A 22055-nucleotide genomic window follows, 5' to 3' on the forward strand; every position below is an offset into this window, starting at 1 on the left:
ATATCCTTCCTTAAATAAGGAGAGCAAAATTTCACACAGTATTACATGTGTGGTGTCACCAAGGGCCCGTACAATTGTAGCAAAACTTCTTTATTTTTGTAAAAACTCAGCAAGTCTAGCAGCACCGTTTATCTCTTTTGCCCAGTTCACCTTCATTGCTTTCTATTTCCCTCCTGGTGTTTGACTAGGTGTTTACCAAAACTCACTTTCACAGCCATATTTCCTTCCTCTGTGACTGTCTAAGTCTGCGACTTACTCCACGTGGATTCCAACTGAAGTTCCATCCCTCATGTTTCGAACCCACCCAGGATTACAGGTATCTCCGGGTCATGCAACGCTCCTTGGACTGCTGTTCTTGCTGCATCCTGAGAGCACTGACTCATCCTATCTCAAAGCTGTTCTTGTCCCCAGTTTCATTTTATTCTTCGTCTCATCCAACGCCTTAATAAGAAACTTCTCCTCTTCCTTTCAGGTGCTAAGGAACGCAAACTCCAACAACTTATTGATACCAATGCCCATCCAGGACTCTCCAACCCTTTCCATCCCTCTGACCCCATCCCGTCTTCTAATCCCAGCCTTTGCCGTGTATTCACTATACCCTCTGACCTTCCCCTCTCTGATGCTGAACGTTCGGTACTCATCAAAGGACTTGGTTTCATACCCTTATGCCCTCACCTCAATGAATTTCGGGCTCAGCACGATGCTGAACACTTCTTCCGCCGCCTTTGTCTCCGTGGTCACTTTTTTGGGCAGGAGTCCTTCCCCCCCTCCCATTCCACGGATCCTTTCACCCACCTCCAGTATTCTCCCTCCACCTGGACCCCTCCCTCTGGCCTCTTACCTGCTCTCGATCTTTTCATTGTGAACTGTCAGTGTGACATTGGCCGTCTCAATTTCTCTGTCCCTCACACCTACTCTAACCTAACTCTTTCTGAACTCACTGCACTCTGTTCTCTTAGGTCCAACCCTGACTTTGTTATCAAACCTGCCGACAAAGGTGGTGGTGTTGTTGTCTGGCGTACTGACCTCTACCTCACAGAGGCTGAACGCCAACTCACAGACACTTCCTCCTACCTGCCCCTGGACCATGACTCCACCATCAAACATCAAGCCATTGTTTTCAGCACTGTCAGTGACCTCATCTCCTCTGGAGATGTTCCCTCCACAGCTTCCAACCTCATAATCTCCCAACCCCGGACAGCCTGCTTTTACCTCTTTCCCAAAATCCACAAACAGGACTGTCCCAGTAGACCAATCGTGTCAGCCTGTTCCTGCCCCACGGAACTCAATTCTTCTTATCTTAACTCCGTTCTCTCTCCCCTTGTCCAGTCTCTTCCTGCCTACATCCGCGATTCCTGTGATGCCCTACGTCATATCAACAATTTCCGGTTCCCATTATCAGCATTCTGTAGGGACACCCTGGTCCACTCCTCCATTACCCCCAACACATCATCCCCTTCCCACGGCACCTTTCCATGCAATCGCAGAAGGCACAACACCTGCCCCTTTACCTCCTCCCTCCTCACCATTCAAGGCTCCAAACACTCCTTTCGGGTGAAGCAGCGCTTCACTTGCACCTCCTTCAATTTGGTCTACTGCATTCGCTGCTCCCAATGTGGTCTCCTCTACATTGGGGAGACCAAACACAGACTGGGTGACCGCTTTGCAGAACACCTCTGGTCTACCCACTAGCATGTCCCAGACTTCTCGTCGCTTGCCATTTCAACACACCACCCTGCTCTCATGCCTACATGTCCGTCCTTGGCCTGCTGCAATATTCCAGTGAAGCCCAACACAAACTGGAAGAGCAGCACCTCATCTTCCGATTAGGCACTTTACAGCCTTCCAGACTTAACATTGAGTTCAACAACTTCAGACCATGAGCTTTTTCCTCTATTTACCCCTTTTTTAATTCCCTTTGTTCTACATTCGTTTTCATTTTTTATCTATTTATTTTTATTCATTTATCCATAGTTTTATCTCCCCTTCTATCCCATTTTCTATCCTTTTTTCCCTACCACCGCCCCTCCCCCACCCCATTCCCAAATGGGCCATCTGTTACTTGTTCATGTTTTTTTCAGAGTGCTAGACCTTGTTCTGCTATTGTCACGTTTTGCTTTCTTACTTTTGCCACTATCAACACCTTTTTTAGTCCTTACCACGACCATTAACACTCCCTTTGTCCTTTAGTTCATGACATCTTTGTCAATCTCTTTGTCCCCACCTATCGCTGGCCTTCTATCCAGCTTCACCTGCTCCACCCCCCTTAAACAATATAAATTTCATCACATTTCCACTTCTCTTCAGTTCTGAAGAAAGGTCATATGGACTCAAAACGTTAACTCTGTTTCTCTCTCCACAGATGCTGCTAAACCTGCTGAGTTTTTCAAGCATTTTATGTTTTTATTTCAGATTTCCAGCATCCGCAGTATTTTGCTTTTATTCTTTATTCTTGTACTCTAATCCCCTTGCAATAAAGGTCAACATGTCATTTGCTTTTCCTAATAGCTTGCTCTACCTGCAAGCTAACTTTTTGTGTTCCTTGTACAAGTACACCAAAGTCACTCTGAACATATACATTTACTAGTTTCAGGCCTTTTAATAAATATTCTGCCTTTCTATTCTTATGGCCAAAGGGAATAACCTCACACTTCCCACATTATACTCCATCTCCCATCTTTGTGTCCACTCACTTAACTTGTCTATATCTCTTTGCAGCTTCTTTGTGTCCTCCTCACAGCTTGCATTTCAACTTAGTTTTGTATCATCAGCAAACTTAGATATATTACGCTTTCTCTTTTTGTCTAAGTCGTTAATATAAATTGTAAATAACTGAGGTGCCAGCACTGATTCTTAAGGCACTCCACGAGTCACACCATGCCAACTTGAAAATACCCCGTTTATCTCTACTCTGTTATATATCACCCCCAACTTCATGAACCCTTATCTTGTATAATAATCTCTTGTGGAACCTTATCAAATGCCTTTTGGAAATCCAAGTATACTACATCTACTGGTTCTCTTTTATCTACACTACCAGTCACATCCTCAAACTCTAATAAATTTGTCAAACAGGATTTTCCTTTTGTAAAACCTTGTTGACTTGCTCTACTCATGCTTTTCTAAGTGCATTATTAAGGCTTTCTTAATAATAGAAAATGGGTGTTGTTTTAAATTGTCAGACCCGTTTGTACGGAAGCAACATTAGCATATGATTAATATTCAGATTCAATGCATTCTGAATTGAACAGAAAATGTTCTGACTACTAAATGGATCTCAGACTAGCATTTAAACACAATGGTGACATCTATTAGTTTAAGTCTGACAAACTCAGCAACCCTAGGAATTGCTGCTGGTATCAACTTAAAACTGATTGTGTACTTTCAGAAAGCCACAAAACGTTGACACATTGCTGAATCTGATATTTGTGAACCTTCTATTCTCTCCATTGTATTAGCAACTGCACTGTGCCGTTGTTGGAAGTGAAAATGCAAAGCGCTACTTCAATGCAGTGCAAGGATCAAAGGAGCACTATGGAGAGCTGTTTGGACTCCAGAATCTTTTTGGCCTACGCACAGGGGGATCCTGCTTGACCCGAGATATCATTCAGGTGAGGAACATTGCAGTGAACCTGCAGAATGTAGTTAGAAGCAGTTTAGCTTCGGGCATAGTATGCCATAATTTATATTTCCTTTTTCCAGCTATTTTCTTTCACTCTCAGTCTCATACGTTCTCTTACTCCCCTTTCCCTTCCCCCATTCATTTTATATTACAGTGTAAATTATTGTGAATCTGCTACTCACGATTGTTGCCAGCTCACACAGCCAGTATTAGCTTTCTACAGAAGTCCAGGTTTCATGTTATTCATAAAGTTATTACAAAATGATTGCGTAAAAATGCTCCTTGTATAATATTTCAAGCTCTTGCTTATAGCAAATGGATGTTTATATTAACAAAAATATATTTTGTGTAACATTTATTTGAAAATGTCCCTAGAGATGATCAAAAACTTTAGGTTCGTGATCAAAATCATGACAATTTATAACTCTGTACGAAATCTCACAGAAGGGGTCTTATAGCACAGTGGGTAGAGTCTTTATCTCTGAGCCAGAAACTCTAGGTTCAAGTTCCACCCCAGGACTTGATGGTCAAGGAAGGTGTATTCATAATACAGCCAAGCATGTTGAGTATCAATCTGCAAATCTATCCAACACATTCCAGTGGCAGGTGGTAAGAGTGGGAGAGATTCTTGGTCAGCCACGTGATGAAAAGAAAGTTGGAGCCTCTACCATCACTATCCATTGATCGAGACTACAACATTCATGTAAAGGTCATATGCATGTAAAAGTTGCCACAGCAACTCAGACTCCCTAAGTGATCTGTAACACACCAACACCACCATGAAATCTCCAACTGGATTCTACACTGCTGCTCAACCACTGGCAGTGCACATCAGAAACTGCAGATCAGCTAATAATGGAAAACAGCTGGAGGACTTTCCTCACACTGCCCCTCATCACCACCATCCCCCGCCCCTCCCTGCTGAAATTCATCCCGCTTTGAGCCCCCAGCTTATTCTTGGAAAGACAGTAGCAGTGAAACTGCTTGTCTGAAACAGAGAGCCACGTGGGCATGTAGTCCATTTCCCGATTTGTGCCTAGTACAGGCGGAATTCAAAGATTGCTTCCATTATTGAGTCAGATTAGAAAGTACTGGGTATCCGGTTGTGCTGTATCTAATCTAAAAGGGCTGGCAGTGACAATGCTCAACGTTGATAACAAAATTTCATACGCACAAACACAAGTTCTTCAGAGTAAGTGCCAATTGGACGCTAAATAGTTGGACCCCATTGAGAAAGAGGATAAAATTATCAAATGCATTACTTCATACCTGTCTTAGACATCTTTTGTGGGTCATTTAAATTGTAAGAAGCCAAAAATAGGTCATCTGTGTGTTCTGTGCCAAAAGCTATGTTTTTTTATATTCATTCATGGGATGTGAGGGTGTCACTAGGTGGGCCAGCATTTATTGCCCGTCCTTAATTGCCCTTGAGAAGGTGGTGGTGTGCTGCCTACTGAACCGTTGCAGTCTCTGTGTTGTAGGTATACCCACAGTGCTGTTAAGAAGGAAGTTCCAGGATTTTGACCCAGCGACAGTAAAGGAACGACGATCTAGTTCCAGGTCAGGGTAGTGTGTGACTGGGAGGGGAACTTGTTCCCAGCCATCTGCTGCCCTTGTGGTAGAGATCATGGGTATGGAAAGGTGCTGTCAAAGGAGCCTCGATGAGTTGCTGCAGTGCATCTTGCAGATGGCACACACTGTTGTCACAGTGCATCAGTAGTGGAGGGAATGAATGTTTATTGTGGTAGATGGGATGTCAATCAAGTGGGCTGCTTTGTGTTGGATGATGTTGAGCATCTTGTGTGTTGTTGGAGCTGTACTCATCCAGGCAGGTAGAGAATATACCGTCATATTCCTGACTTGCATCTTGTGGATGGTGGACAGGCTTTGGGAGTCAGAAGGTGAGTTACTCACCGCACAATTCCTAGCCTCTGACTTGCTCTTGTAGCCACAGTATTTATATGGCTAGTCTAGTTCAGTTTCTGGTCAGTGGTAACCCCAGGATGTTGATAGTGGGGGATTCAGTGATGGTAATGCCATTGAACGTCAAGGGGCGATGGTTGGATTCTCTCTTGTTGGAGATGGTCATCGCCTGACACTTGTGTGTGGCGTGAATGTTACTTGTCACTTGTCAGCCCAAGCTTGGATATTGTTCAGGTCTTCCTGCATTTGGACATGGACTGCTTCAGCATCTGAGGAGTCATGAATGGTGCTGAATATTGTGCAGTCATCAGCAAACATCCCTACTTCTGACCTTATGATGGAAGGAAGGTCATTGATGAAGCAGCTGAAGATGGTTGGGCTGAGGACACTACCCTGAAGAACTCCTGTAATGATGTCCTGGAACTGAGATGACTGACCTCCAACAAGCACAAACATCTTCCTTTGTGCTAGGTATGACTCCATCCAGCGGAGAGTTTACCCCCTGATTCCCATTGACTCCAGTTTTGCTAGGACTCCTTGATGCCACACTTTGTCAGAGGCTGCCTTGATGTCAAGGGCAGTCACTCTCACCTCACCTCGGGAGTTCAGCTCTTTTGTCCATGTTTGAACCAAGGCTGTGATGAGGTCAGGAGCTGAGTGGCCCTGGCGGAGCCCAAACTGGGCATCAGTGAGCAGGTTATTGCTAAGCAAGTGCCGCTTGATAGCACTGTTGATGACCCCTTCCATTACTTTTCCTTTGATCAAGAGTAGACTGATGGGCCGGTAATTGGCTGGTTGGGTTTGTATTGTTTTTTGTGTACAGGACATACTTGGGCAATTTTCCACATAGCCGGTAGATGCCAGTGTTATAACTGTACTGGAAGAGCCTGTCTAGGGGCACGGCAAGTTCTGGAGCACAAGTCTTAGTGCTATTGTCGGAATATTGTCAGGGCCTACAGCCTTTTCAGTATCCAGTGCCTTTAGCCGTTTCTTGATATCACGTGGAGTAAACCAAATTGGCTGAAGACTGGCATCTGTGATGCTGGGGACCTCCAGAGAAGGCCAAGATGGATCATCCACTTGGCACTTCTGGTTGAAGATTGTAGCAAATGCTTCAGCCTTGTCTTTTGCACTGATGTGCTAGCCTCCTCCTTCACTGAGGATGGGAATATTTGTGGAGCTTCCTCCTCCAGTGAGTTGTTTAATTGTCCACCACCACTCACAACTGGATGTGGCAGTACTGCAGAGCTTATATCTGATCCGTTAGTTGTGGAATCAATGGAGAAGCAGTGGCAGACATTTAAGGGATATTTCAAAAGACTCAGAATAAGTATATTCCTACTATAAAGAAAAATTATAAGGGGAGGACCCACCATCTGTGGTTAACTAAATAAGTTATGGAAAGCATCAAACTTAAGGAATAAGCATAACTGCACAAAGAAGAGTGGCAGGCCAGATGATTGGTCAGAATATAAAGAACAGCAGAGAATGACTAAAAGGTTAATCAGGAGAAAGTATGAGAAGAAGCTAGCTACAAATGTAAAAAAGGATAGCAAGAGTTTCTAGAGATATTTATAAAGGAAAAGAGTAAGTAAAGTGAATGTTGCTACTCTAGAGAGTGACAGTAGGGAGTTAATAGTAGATAATTAGGAAATGACAGATGAAATGACCAAATGTTTTGCTTCTGTTTCACTATAGAGAATACAAGAAACATTCCAGTAATAGCTGTAAATCAGGAGGTGGAAGGGAGAGGGGAACTTAGTGAAATTACAATCTCTAGGGAAGTGGCACTGAGCAAACTGATGGAGCTGCGGGCTGACAAGACTCGGGGTCCTGATGGATTTCATGCTAGGGTCTTAAAAGAGGTGGCTAATGAGGTAGTAGATGCGTTGGTGTTAATTTTCCAAAATTCACTAGATTCTGGAAAGGTTCCATTAGACTAGAAGCAAATATAACTCCTCTATTCAAGAAGGGAAGGAGGCAGGAAACAGGAAATTATAGGCCAGTTAGCTTGATGTCTGTTGCGGGGAAGGTGTTAGAATCGATCATTAAGGAGGTTATTGAATCGATCATAAAGGAGGGCATTTGGATGGGTCAGCATGGTTTTGTGAAAGGGAAATCATGTTTATCCAATTTATTGGAGTTCTTTGAGGGAGTAACATGCGCTGTGGATAAAGGGGAGCCTGTACACGTGCTGTACTTAGATTTCCAGAAGGCATTTAAGAAGGTGCCACATCAAAGATTATTGCGGGAAATGAAAGCTCATGGGGTAGGGGTAACATATTACCATGGATAGAAGATTGGCTGGCTGGCAGAAAACAGAGAGTATGCATAAATGGGCCTTTTTTTGATTGGCAGGATGTAATAAGTGGAGTCCTGCAGGGGTCTGTGCTGGGGCCTCAACTTTTTACAATTTATATCAATGACTTAGATGAGGGGAGTGAAGACATGGTAGTTAAATTTACAGATGACACAAAGATCTGTAGGGAAGTATGTTGTGAACAGGACTTAAGGAGCTTGCAGATGGATAGAGATAGGTTGAGTGAGTGGGCAAAAATCTGGTAGATGGAGTATAATGTAGGAAAATGTGAAGTTGTTAACTTTGGCAGGAAGAATTAAAAGGCGGAGTATTACTTAAACAGAGAGTGGCTGCAGAATTCCGAGGTGAGAGGGATCTAGTGCATGAGTCCTAAAAAGTTAGTATGCAAGTACAGCAGGTAATTAAGAAGGCTGATGGAATGCTATCCTTTATTATGAGGGGAATTGAATGTAAAAGTAAGGATATTATGCTTCAGTTATACAGGGCTATCTACCTCTGCCTTAAAAATATTCAATGGCCCTGCTTCCACCACTTTCTGAGGCAGAAAGTTCCAAAGTCATCAAACCCTCTGAGAGAAAAAAATTCTCCTCATCTCTGTCCTAAAAGGGTGATCCCTAATTTTAAAACAGTGCCCTCTAGTTCTGGACTCACCCACAAGAGAAAACATCCTTTCGACATCCAACTTGTCAAGGCTGTTCAGGATCTTGTATGCTTCAATCAAATCACCCCTCACTCTTCCAAATTCCAGTGGAAACAAGCCCAGTCTGTCCAACCTTTCTTCATAAGACAACCCAGTCATTCCAGGTATCAATCTAGTAAACCTCCTTTGAACTGCCTCCAATGTATTAACATCCTTCCTTAAATAAGAGACCAAAACTGCACACAATATTCAAGATGTGGTCTCACCAATGCCCTGTATAAATGAAGCATGGCATCCTTACTTTTATGTTCAGTCCCTCTCGTAATAAAGGATTGCATTCCATTAGCCTTCTTAATTACTTGCTGTATCTACATACAGACTTTTTGTGACTCATGCACTAGAACACCAAGATCCCTCTGCACCTCAGAATTATGCAGCCATTCTCAATTTAAATAGTACTCTGCTTTTTTGTTCTTCCTGCCAAAGTGAACAACTTCACATTTTCCCACATTAAACTGCATTTGCCAGATCCTTGCCCACTCACTCAACCTATCAAAATCCATCTGCAACCTCCTCATGTCCTCGTCATAACATACTTTCATAACATATGAGTGAGGAGAGGTGAGAGTGACTGCCCTTGACACCAAGACAGCATTTGACCATGTGTGGCATCAAAGAGCCCTAGCAAAACCGAAGTCGATGGGAATCGGGGGAAATTCTCCACTGATTGGAGTCATACCTAGCACAAAGGAAGATGGTTGTGGTTGCTGGAGATCAATCATCTCAGTTCCAGGACATCACTACAGGACTTCCTCAGGGTAGTGTCTTAGGCCCATTCATCTTCAGCTATTTCATCAATGACCTTCCCTCCATTATAAGGTCAGAAGTGGGGATGATTGCATAAGGTTCATCACCATTTGCGACTCCTCAGATACTGAAACAGCCCATGTCCACATGCAGCAAAACCTGGATAATATTCAAGCTTGGATTGATAAATGACATGTGACATTCACACCACACAAGTGCTAGGCAATGACCATCTCCAACAAGAGAGAATCTAACCTTGTACACCCTTGACATTCAATGGCGTTAACATCACTGAATCCCCCACTATCAACATCCTGGGACCAGGAACTTAACTGGACCAGCCATATTACTAAAAGAGCAGGTCAGAGGCTGGGAATTCTTTGAAGAGTACTCACCTCCTGACTCCCCAAAGCGTGTCCACCACCTACAAGACACAAGTCAGGAGTGTGATGGAATACTCTACACTTGCTTGGATGAATGCAGCTCCAACAACATTAAAGAAGCTTGGTGCCATCCAGGACAAAGCAGCCGGCTTGATTGGCATCCCATCAACTAACTTCAACATCCACTTCCTCCGCCACTGATGCACAGTGACAGCAGTGTGTACCATTTACAAGATGCACTGCAGGAACTTACCAAGGCTCCTTCAACAGCACCTTCCAAACCCATGACCTCTACCAACTAGAAGGACAAGGACACCAGATGCATGAGAACTCCATCACCTACAAGTTCACCTCTCAGCCACGCACCATCCTGACTTGGAACTATATTGCCATTCCTTCACTGTTGCTGGGTCAAAATCCTGGAAATCCCTTCCTAACAGCACTGTGGGTGTAGCTACATCACATGGACTGCAGAGTTTCAAGCAGGCCGCTCACCACCACCTTCTCAAGGGCAATTAGGGATGTGCAATAAATGCTGGCATTGCCAAACACACCCACATCGCATGAGCAAATAAAAAAAAATGTAGATCCAAGTCCCTCGGCATCAATGAGTTCTGGTTGCAATTTGAACTACTGGTGTGAGTCGGCAGTCTGTTGTGACTTTCCTGCCAGGTGAAGACAGTGGGGTAGTAGATCGGTGGCCAATAGAGGCCCAAACAGGTCCGTTTTTAAAACAATTGTGTAAATGCATGAGTGCTCCTTCAGACCCAACAAGGTAAGCTTAGGTCTCCCTTGTCCCTCCTTCTCAAACACAAGACTATCCTGAAACTCTCTACTGTTACTCACCTGAGTGCCAGTGACCATTTCTTCACTACCATGGTGATTTCCTACTGCCTGAAATTCTGCTCCTGGCTGCCAGCCAGTGACCGGGGACATGTAATTGAACCTGGGAACTAATAATCAGCTGGACCTCACAATGCTGGGGTCGGGCCAGGGAGGGTGGTGCTTCTCTTGTCTCTTGCCCACATGGATGAAAATCGATAGAACTCAGTAGAAGATACAGGCAAGAGGTGAATTATGAGTTCTGTATCAACTTTAACTCATCACAAGAAGAAATGTTCTGCATTCCCTAATTGCTAACTTGCCCATTTTTTTTATCCTTGACTTAATGCTTTTAGATTTCTTGGATTTTTACCTTTGTGATGTTCTGTCCTGGAAAGTTACAGAAAAAGATATCTGAGTGTCAGCATGGTTTTAAATTTCAGCTTTAGCTTGCTTAGGCACATAATCTAGACTAACATTGCAGTGCAGTGCTGAGGGAGGCTGCATTGTCAAAAGTGCCAACTTTCTGATGAGATATTAAAACAAAGGTCTGTCTGCCCAGACAGATGGACATGAATTTACAAACATACAAATTAGGAGCTGGAGTAGGCCATTCAACCCCTTGAGCCTGCTCTGCCATTCAGTAAGATCCTGACTGATCTGATTGTAGCCTCAACTCCACATTCCACCTACCCCCGATAACCTTTGACAAATCCAATGGCACTTCTTGAAGAGCAGAGGAGTCCTCCCTGTGTGCTGGCCAACACATATCCCTCAGCTATCACCAGCATAGAAGATTATCTGGTCATTTTTCTCATTGTTATTTTTTGGGATTTTGCTGTGTGTAAATTAGATGCCAGCTTTTCTACACTATACAGTAAAGTATTTAATTGGCTGTAAAACACTTTAGAACATTCTGAGATTGTGAGAAGTGTTATATAAATGCTCAATCTTTCTTTTCTTTTAAATACAGTACTGTTGAATTTTTAATAGCAACAAAGGACCGTGCTGTTCTCTAAGGATTAAAAAGGAGCAGCATGTGATGTAAATGTCAAAGAGTCACTTCCTGAACCTATTTACCTGGGTTTCTCGCTTCATTTTACCTTCCAGAATGTAATATTTCGCAAGGCAAATGAAAAAGGAATCAAATGGATTAGATTTACATTTCTGTAGCTTCTAGTTGAAATTCCCTTTTATCATAGCATTGCAAAAATTGTCAAACAGCACTTATTAATAACTAAGTGCACTTCTGTTTTTAATATAATGAAAGCATGTGATTTCTTATATGTTTTGTTGCAGAGGACAGGTCAAGTGGAAGCAGGAGTGATGACAGCAGCTACACAGTTGAGAGAAGAACCTCCAGCGACAAGGCTGGAAACAGTGAGTTTTCCGTCATCTCTTATAAGTGTGAAATACTACACCTGAAATTCATGGTGAGTGCAGGGAGCATTAATGACCCCTAGTGACTCCTCACCACTCTGATACCTGCTACTTCCCAATGCTGTCCCCAGCTTCATAGCTCACTTTATCATAGATTAGCACTGTTCAATGTCCAAGTGGGAGGCTCATCTAGAAACTAAGATAGCTTTTGATTATATAACCTTCAAAACATTCTTTTCTCATGACAATTACTGGTGTGTGCAATGTACTGTGCTGTATTTGTACAATCCAGGCACATCCAAATATCTTAATTCAGCTCTTTCTAGATAATTAATTGAACAGTTGTCATTAGTGCTGGTTGTGGATGACTAGATTGCTCCATACTTTATTTACATGTGAAGAGCTAAAATATTGGAAATTTTTGAACTGACTATCCTGTTACTGATTTTTAAAAGAGCACTTAAAATATACCCCAGTTGCAAAGAAGTAGCATTTAAGAACATAACCTTGGAATAAGAAAGGCTCCTGCAGTGCTGCTGCTCTGATTATTTAGGACCACATTCAGGACCTTCACAGGCTAATTTTATGTCCCTCTGCTCAAATCTCCCCTAAATACTACTGACTTGAGAATCTGGCAATTTTTAAAAAATTCTTCAACCTACCACCCTGGTTCTTTTCAGATTAATTATCCATACTAATTGTCAAAGTGAACAGGTAGTTAACTTCCTATTTTGAACAGGCAATCAAGAATCTGAGCCATTCAAAAATCAGCTATTATGGTAATAGCCATAACATGGTAAGGAACTGTACCACGTTTCAAAAAAAATCAATGGAAGCAAGCTGATGCACCTATAGATTGTGGGATTTTATAGATTCCCCACATTTGAAGAATACCTAATAATCAATCCATGCCTACGCACCCTACAATTATGTGCATCTTGGTCCCTCAGTGTGAATAGTGCCGTTGAGTACCATAATATGAAATTTAGACAAGTGACCTTCAGTGAATCTGTTTAAATAGCAGCAGTACGACTACTTGGAGAGGATTGCATCCCTTGATGTGAATACTCTACAGCTGTCCATGCCACCAGTAACAGCTTACGGTCAACTGTGAATTGTGAATCACCAGGTGAAAACCCAACTAACTTTCTGACTGGCCCATGCAAGTATACGTGCTGGTGCATGTTGCTGCACGTCTAGTACGGGGCTCCCTCAGAAGCAGTGAGGTCCTTTGAGGATTCATGTTCTTGCATTTCCAGTGGCACTTGCTGTACAAGTGAAGGTCCTGGAAGACTAAATAAGTGATATAAATTAGTCACGGCAAAGTAACAATCTTGACAGCCACCATGCTCAGTATTCTCATAGTTCAGGCATTTGTGTTATCTGTGAGCCCCCAGTCTCTCCATCTCCAGCTGTGAGGATGCAGATGTGCCACTTACGTACATGGCACCTTTGTCCACTGAAAGCTGAGCGGATGTGATGAGTGATATGATGGAGTTGCATGACAAGACAGTGAAATGCTTGTAAATCAGAAGATAATGAGGGCATGTAAAAAAGGGAGTACATTAATCATGGATGACTTTAATATTCATGTAGATTGGGAAAATCAAATTGGCAGAGATAGCCACAAGCAAGAGTTCATAGAGTGCATTCGGGACAGTTTCCTAGAACAATCCTACCTATAGCTATCACTAGAGAAGTGCTAGGAAAAATAATGGGGCTAAAGGACGATAGGTCCCCTGGAACTGATGGGTTACATCCTACAATATTAAAGGAAGTAGCTACAGAGAAAGTGGATGCACTGATAGTAACTTTCCAAGAATCCAATGTAACACCCCTATCCAAAAAGGGAGGGAGACAAAAAACAGGTAACTATAGGCCAGTTAGCTTAACATCTGTCATTGGGAAAATATTAGGATCTATTATAAAGGATGTAATAGCAGAGCAGTTAGAAATATATAATATAATTAAGCAGAGTCAGCATGGCTTCATGACGGGGAAATCATGTCTGACAAATTTATTAAAATTCTTTGAGGAGGTAACAAGCAGGATAGATAAAGGGGAGCCAGTAGATGTAATATATTTAGATTCCCAAAAGGCGTTCAGTAAGGTACTGCACATAAGGCTACTTATTAAGAAAGAAGCCCCTGGCGTTGGGGGTAGTATATTAGTATGGATAGGGGATTGGCTAACTAATAGAAGACAGAGAGTTGGGATATGGGGGGCATTTTCAGGGTAGCAACCTGTAACTAGTGGAGTGCCACAGGCGTCAGTGCTGGGGCCACAATTATTTACAATATATATCAATGACTTGGATGAGGGAAGTGAATGTACTATCACCAAGTTTGCGGATGACACAAAAACAGGTGGGAAGGCAAGTGGTAAGGATGACACAAAGAGTCTACAGAGGGATATAGACAGGTTAAGTGAGTGGGCAAAAACTTGGCAGATGGACTATAACGTGGGAAAATGTGAGGCTATGCACTTTGGCAGGTAGAATAGGGGAGCTGAATATTAATTAAATGGAGAAAGACTGCAGAAAGCTGCAGCACGGAGGGATTTGGGGGTCCTTGTGCATAAATCACAAAAAGCTATTGTACAAGTTCAGCAGATAATAGGGAAGGCAAGTGGAATGTTGATCTTTACTTCAAAGTGAATGGAGTATAAAAATGGGGAAGTCTTGCTAAAACTATACAAGTCACTAGTTAGACCACACCTAGAATACTGTGAACAGTTTTGGTCCCCTTACCTAAGGAAAGATATACTGGAATTGGAGACAGTCCAGAGAAGGTTCACTAGTTTGATCCCGGGTATGGAGGGATTTTCTTATGAGGAGAGGTTGAGTAGGTTGGGGCCAGTACTAATTGGAGTTTAGAAGAATGTGAGGCGACCTTATTGAAACATTTAAGATTTTTAGGGGGCTTGACAGGGTAGATGCTGAGGGTTTGTTTCCCCTTGTGGGAGAGTCTAGGGCCAGAGGGCATAATCTCAGAGTAAGGGGTCACCCATTTAAGACAGAGATGAGGAATTTCATCTCTCAGAGGGTAGGGAATCTGAGGAATTCTTTATCACAGGGGGCTGTAGAGGCTGGGTCGTTAAGTATATTCAAAGCTGAAATAGACAGATTTTTAACCAGTAAGGGAATCAAGGATTATGGGGAAAAGGCAGGAAAGTGGAGTTGAGGATTATCAGATCAGCCATGATCCCATTAAATGGCAGAGCAGACTCGATGGGCCAAATGGCCTACTCCTGCTCCTACGTCCTGTGGTGTTGGGAGATGGGTGGATGCTGGTGCTGAGGGGGTTTACACCTCAGGATGTAGGTGAATCAGCAAATGTACTTAATTTTCCTGACCTGCTTAGGTCATTAAATTGCTTCCTGCACTGCATTCAAGACTGGGCATAATGGTCCTGCTGCCCAACTCCTCAGCTACCTCCAGCACACCTTCTCAATGAGAGTATTAGGTTTCTTCCTCTCATTGCTGGGAAAAGGTATGTCCCTCCTTCTCCTGACTGCACCCAGTAATTCAGAGAGAGTGAGATTGAATCTAGGTATAGCCCTTACTGTTCATGAATCCATCCTAAATAGCTCCTAGCTCCTCAATTCCATTTATGCATTGACCCTTTTAATAAAAGTGGAGTTGAGGATTATCAAATCAGCCATGATCTCATTGAATGGCGGAGCAGACCTGATGGGCTCAATGGCCTACTACTGCTCCTATGTCCTGTAGTGTTGTGAAATGGGTGGACAATGGTTGAGATTGTGTCATGCGGGTGTGAATCACACTACTGCGCAGCTTGGAGACTCAAAATTGGGAAGTAAAAATTTAATAATTTAACCAAGTAAAAATCAAAGAATCCGGCTTGCAAAGTTTACTTTTATCCCATCCTCGACTGGGAAACTGTCTTTGCATTAATATCAGGGTCATTAACTATGCTTCATTCTGCTCAGATGCTACCTGACCTGAGTATTTCACATCTTTTCTGCTTTTATTTTAATAATTTGATTGGTGTAAGTATACATGTAATATTCTCTTTAATATTCAGGACACAGGAAAGGTGTTGGGAGAAGAGAATAACGACTTGCAGATGCAACCTAATAAAGGGAGCAAGCCATCTAAAAGAAAGTCAGAAGAATTTTCTGACTTCAGCAGTGACAGCGAGACAGAGCCTTCAAGTATGACAAAAATGAGGAGTGGTAAACGTGATCTGGTAGATACCAGTAACAATGCAGATTCCCGGGGACAGCTTACCTTGGCCCAGTGTGGATTTTCCAAACTCCTTGACAGGAAAACAGGCACCGGAGAGGAATTCAGCGAGAGTGACTGGAGTTCTGATAATGAGATATTAGAGAACCAAAGCACAAGCAATGATTTAGGTTCGTCTGTAGATAAGGCAAAATACAGGAGCAGCGACTTGGTCTCGGAGGCCCACTCTGATGCTCAACCTGTTAAAGGGAATCATGGGTTTGTTCAGCAAGTAAGACAAAAGCTTTGTCAAAACTGGAGCACTTCTAGTGAATCTGAGGGAGAAGCTGAATTAAGAAACAAATGCAAGTATCATGGTACTTCAGAAAAAGTCGCTATTGCCATGACAACTGACAATGGTGCAGAAGGAAGCGATGATGTCATCCACCCTTCACAAATGTTAGGACAAAAGAAAAAAGTGCCTGCCAAGAAGAAATCTAAATCTAACTTCCTGGCAAAAGATTCTGGGGATTCAAATAATAAAAACTTCACAAGTATTTCCTGTGAAGAAAAGGTCTTGTTGTCCCGTAAACAATCAGGATTTCCTGGTGTAAAAGCAGGCATCATTGGTGATTGTCCCAAGATAACAAAGGGGAATCCCTTGAACTATTCTGCCAAATTAAAAGAACCAAACAACATCAGCGATGAGTCAGACGACATTGAAATATCTGCAGACTCGCCAGGGATAACGTCCATCCAATCTGAACATGGAGCAGAAAGAGCCAAAAAAACCCTGGACAGTAAATCTCAAGTCACTTTTAAAAAAGAGACAATGCAATACAACATTGAGGAATTTTCATCCTCTGAAGATGATGTTCCCACAAAACGAATCAGGTTCAGCGCAAACAGAGAGATGGGTAAAAGTAACAATAAACGAAAGTTCAGCGATGTTCAGTTTGGTCCCAAGCATAAGCCGATTGGAATTGGCAAAGGTGAAGACATACCGGGGCGCAAAAATCGGAGCCAAAATCACGGGGAGCAGTTTGCGACAATGGACAGATTGTTAGGTAACTGCAAATCTTTCTTTCAGAGTAGAATGTAAGGTCAGGATATTTGTTTTCTCTTGTTAACGTTTTGTAACTATGGGAGTTAGAAGTATTTTTGCATTCACACTTCACAAGACCAATGTGAAGTTGATAACCTCTTTGCACTGACAATAAACTTAAAGTATAAATCAAGTTTAAAGGCCCAAAAAGACTCCAAAGTGAAACATAAAGTAATATTCTCTCTACCTGAAACTAGATAGACTGTATTTACTCTATGGGGTTGACATTAATATGCTTAACGCCCTTTTTTACGTTGTAAAACAAGCACAAAGCTTATCCATTTAGATGTGAGACAGCCTATGCCCAGTCAACAAGCCTCATTGCTAACCTTGTTTCAAACACTTTTTAGGAGCCTCGAATAAGACCTAAAGGACCCCTGAGTACAATTAGTTTCCAGTGAGCAGAGCCCAATTCACAATTCTTCAGCAGACCCTGTGGCCAGCGATCAAAAACAAGTTGTTTGTTTTGTGAAGAAGAGTACTCTGACCAGGTGACCAATATGGAGACAAGTCTTGGCACCATCTGCTTACCCATATAGGATTGCCAACTGTGGCTGGACATACTCATGGAGCTCTCATCACATGACCTCCTGCTTCCAACCACTCTATCCAGTCAAACACCTTTTTTTCTTGTCTAATAATTTTGTAATTTCTAAACAAAAGTCTTCAGAGTATTTTTTTTAATGACATTATGATTTGTCTCCTGGGTTGCTCACAGCAGCATCCAGTAAAATCCAGGTTGTCCCAAATATGTAGATAAGGCTCAAAGACCAGTTCCTGGTTATCCTTGGCCCTCTTGGTTCAGGCGTGCACTGCCATTGCCAAGTCTGGGCCCAAAATCTACCCCTATAATTGCAAAGCAAAAACTACCCCAGTGTGAATGCACCAGAATTAAGGTCCGCAGTGCTGAATTTGTATGACGCATAAGCATCTCAGCTAGGATAAAAACAAAGAAGCAGCTTGCTGCTCCAACTTTATAAAAATTGTTTCCTTAATTTGGATTACTGTGTGTCTATTCAATTGCAGCTGATAATGGGGCCAGAATATTGCCGTCGGCATGTGGGGGCAGGTCTGACACGCGAAATGATGCACGCCGGAGGCGGCTGTGCGCCCACTGAAATGTCAATGGCCTATTAAGGCTATTAAAAAAGTAATCAAGCTTATTAACAACGCTGCCCGTCCAACCTTAATGTTGTGGGGCAGGCGAAGAGCCCAAGCAGCCTTCACATTTTTCAGGAAGCCTCATTCACAGGCGGGATGAGGTTTCCTGAAGGTTTTATTAAATAAATTTTTTAAATTCCCAAAATATAAGAACATGTCACATGAGGGAACATGTTTAGATAACTTTATAAATGCTTTATTTAATTAATTTAATGTCATGCGCGGAAAAGCTCAGGCCCCGTCTCTCCCTCCTCCCCCCGCCCGCATACGTAACGCTGAGCGCTACCGGTTGTGCGTCACACTGGGTGGGCCTTAATTGGCCCGCCCATGTAAAATGGCGGCGCGCAGCCAATCGCAGGTGGCGATCAGCTCCACGCCCACTGCCGACCGGCCCGCCCAGCCCACCTGACATAGATACGTTTCTGGCCTTGGAATCAGTCAGGCCAGATCTACAACAGAATATGACAAATTTGGTAAAGATTTAAAATGATATTTCCATTAAATGGTATTAAAGAAGTCATATCCTTGCAAAAATAAATAACGTGCATTGCATAAAAATGGTTTGGAGACCTTTTCTGAATAAATACAAGGATGTTAGCAGTCTGATTTTATCACAGGGCATGGGCTGAATTTTGCCGTCGTGGAGCAGGGGGCGGGGCCTGCTCGCCGATGCATAAAATGACACGGGATGACGTCGGGAGGAACCCCCGGCATCATCCCGACCCATTTAAATTTTCAGGAAGGTGGGGGCACAGCAAAATCAGCTGTCTGCCCGCCAACCTGCCAATGGCCAATTGAGGCCATTGACAGGATCATTGAAACAATTAAAGGACCTGCCCATCCAACCTTAAGGCTGGTGGGCAGGCCAGGAGCCCCAGCGGGGAATAGAAAAAACATGAAACCTCATCCACCGGCGGGATGAGGTTTCATGTAGGAATTTAAAAAGTTTAATTAAGTTTTAGAGTAATTAATGAACATGTTCCATCTCATGTGTCACATGAAGGGGACAAGTTAAGGATTTTTTTTTCTATTTTTAACGTTTTTAAAAGTGTAAGTGATCCCCCTGAGGCAGCTGTGCACTCTTTCGTGCGCATGCGCGAAAGAGCTCACTCTCACTTTTGGGGAATTCCCTCCCGCCCGCACAGGCAGCGCATAGCGCTTCCCGGAGGATGTCACACTGGGCAGGCCTTAGTTGGCCCGCCCACGTAAAATGGCGGCAGGGCCCGCTTCTCCGGCAGGGATCGGCTCCCCGCCCTCCAGAGATTGGGTCGAGCCCGCCCGCCCGGCAGGCAGAACATTCTGCCCCGTGGGTTGCCTCAAGTCTCTGACATGTATGGTAAAGTATATGAGAACTGGCTGCTTGGGGTTCCAACACTCAGGCCCATTTTGATGAACTGAGGAGCACCATATTGCATTTTAACTAATAATTCTTTCGTCAGTGTAAAGTGGATTTGAATTAACCCAACTAGGTGAAAGAGGTAAACCAGAAATGTTCCACTTTTATATGAAACTGTTGTGCAAGGTACATGACTTGTTTTCCTGAGAGATACTTGTTTCTTTAAAGTTGTTTTAAGTGACAGGGTTACTGTTAACTGATATTTAATGTTCCAATTATTAGGTGATGTACAGGAAGTGGCTTTCATTCATTCGAACCAACATGTGATTGGATCCAGCAAGGCTGAAAATCAAATGAGTCATAATGCAATTCGTGATGTATTTGAGCTAAAACAATATTCCCAGATTCCTGCCAATGTAGCAGTCCACACCAGTCAGGTAAAATGGCAAGTGAACAGTATCAATTTATGTACATTAATTGCTTTACACTATTTAATAATTTTATTCATGAGTTTATAGAATCTCATTAATAAAGGTGACTAACCCCAATTACTGTAGGGAGTTAATACTGGTTCTGAGATGATCTGACTAGATTTTCATGGGTTTGGCATTCTCTGTTGGCCTGGATTTTGTGGTCAGCAGCAAAGCAAAGGCACTCACCACTGACCTTGAAGAAAGTCTCACTGAGAGATCTAGTGATCTCTGTGGTGAGAATGTTACCTCCCTCGCCATGCTGTAAATTGCAGCATTCTTTAATGGGGATTCCCAACAGGGAGTTGCAGTGATGTTATCAAGCTGTCCAAGCAGTCAATCACATGTAAAAAATTCTCACAATCACCAACCAGGAAATTAAAAGCACTGAAATTAAGCCACTTTTTAAAAATTATATATAGAGCAAAATAAAAATGGGCATGCAGATGGAGTCGAGGTAGAAGCTGAAATTTCATGATGAAGTTTGAAGAAATTGAAAAAGTTTAATTTAAAAACTCTTGCAATTAATTGTCATTTGAAATTTAAAAACACAATATTATTTTTTTCAAGGTCAGGTCTGCTTTCTAGGGTTAGTTATTACTCAGATTGCTGTTGAAACCCAGTTATATTTGATTGAATAAAGTGTAACTTTTTATGGTATTTCTAAAAGCAATGTGTGAGCAGAAAAGTGGGAACACTCACCATATCAACTGATGTCAATGGTTACTGGCTCTAGGGAGGAGTGCACAGTGGTGGAGCAACGAGTGACAGACCGCAATTTAAGGATTTCTGTGTTAATCTGCACTTCCGTTAAATCCTGAAGTTGTGATCAATTTCAGAGGGGTAATGATGGTGAACGCTGACTATTCACTGTCAAAAACACCCACAAAATCTGGGCCATTATGCTTTCCAAAGTGCATTTCCTGCTGTCAGCTGTGCTTTTAAGAGTGCTGGATGAACCCTTTTCCTTAATTACCACAGGAGTAATTTTTCTTTAACTTTTTGATACGTGGATTTTCTTTATCTTAATAAAACTACAGTACTGATGCAACAAGAGCTCAATTTAGTCTGATAGTAGAGGCAGGAAATGGAAATTTAAAACGAGAATCACAGAATTGTTACAGCACACAAGGAGGCCATTTGGTCCATTGAGCCTGCACCGGTGCTTTTGAAGAGAATCCAATTAGTCCCACTCCCCTGCTCTTTCAGGATCCTTGTATCTTTTTCTTCTATTCGTGCAAGTATTTATTCAATTCCTTTCTGAAGGCTACTATCGAATCTGTGTCCACCACCTTATCAGGTAGTACATTTCAAATCCCAACCACTCGGTGATTAAAAAGGATTTTCTTAATGCCACTTCTAATTCTTTTGCCAATCATCTTAAATCTAGCCCTCTGGTTATTAACCCTCCAACTATTGGAAACAGTTGCTCTTTATTTATTCTATCTAAACCCTTCATGATTTTAAACAACTCTATCAAATCCTCTCTTAGACTTCTCTACTCTAAGCAGAGAAGCCCCAGATTTTCCAGACTAATCATCACCCCTGGACCAATTCTAGTACATCCTAGTGGTATGAGTGGCAGATTTCCCAAAGCCGTGTTACCCTAATATTGTCCAACCTGTCCATTTTAAATTTTAAAAATCTGAGGAATTGTCTAAAGGTTTTTGTGATAAAACTAGATATTTGAAAAGCTTTCAAAGTACCGAAGGTAGGTTGGTAACAGCATGCTGGGGTCTCCTGATAAATACAGCTGTGTTTTTGTCAGGCATGGGTATGAAAGGTAATAGAACCTAGGCAGGTAGATGGAGTTAAGATACAGATCAGGCATGACCTAATTAAATGGCGGAACAGGCGCGAGGGCTGAATGGCCTAGTCCTGTACCTATGTTCCCAAGAAC

The 22055-nt window shown here is 42.6% G+C and overlaps 1 protein-coding gene across 2 annotated transcripts in view; it reads left to right on the top strand.

Annotated features, from left to right (window-relative positions):
• ercc6l2 (excision repair cross-complementation group 6-like 2) overlaps window positions 1–22055 on the top strand; it is a 154698-nt gene that overhangs the window by 114662 nt on the left and 17981 nt on the right. For both annotated transcript variants that reach the window (XM_078568432.1, XM_078568440.1), the window contains 4 exons: window positions 3459–3611; window positions 11817–11897; window positions 15944–17150; window positions 19968–20122. In XM_078568432.1, the coding sequence (XP_078424558.1) occupies window positions 3459–3611; window positions 11817–11897; window positions 15944–17150; window positions 19968–20122 (1596 nt within the window). The remainder of the gene's footprint in view (window positions 1–3458; window positions 3612–11816; window positions 11898–15943; window positions 17151–19967; window positions 20123–22055) is intronic.

The sequence above is a fragment of the Cetorhinus maximus genome, chromosome 2 (genome assembly GCF_964194155.1).
Source record: "Cetorhinus maximus chromosome 2, sCetMax3.hap1.1, whole genome shotgun sequence".
Lineage (NCBI taxonomy): Eukaryota > Metazoa > Chordata > Chondrichthyes > Lamniformes > Cetorhinidae > Cetorhinus > Cetorhinus maximus.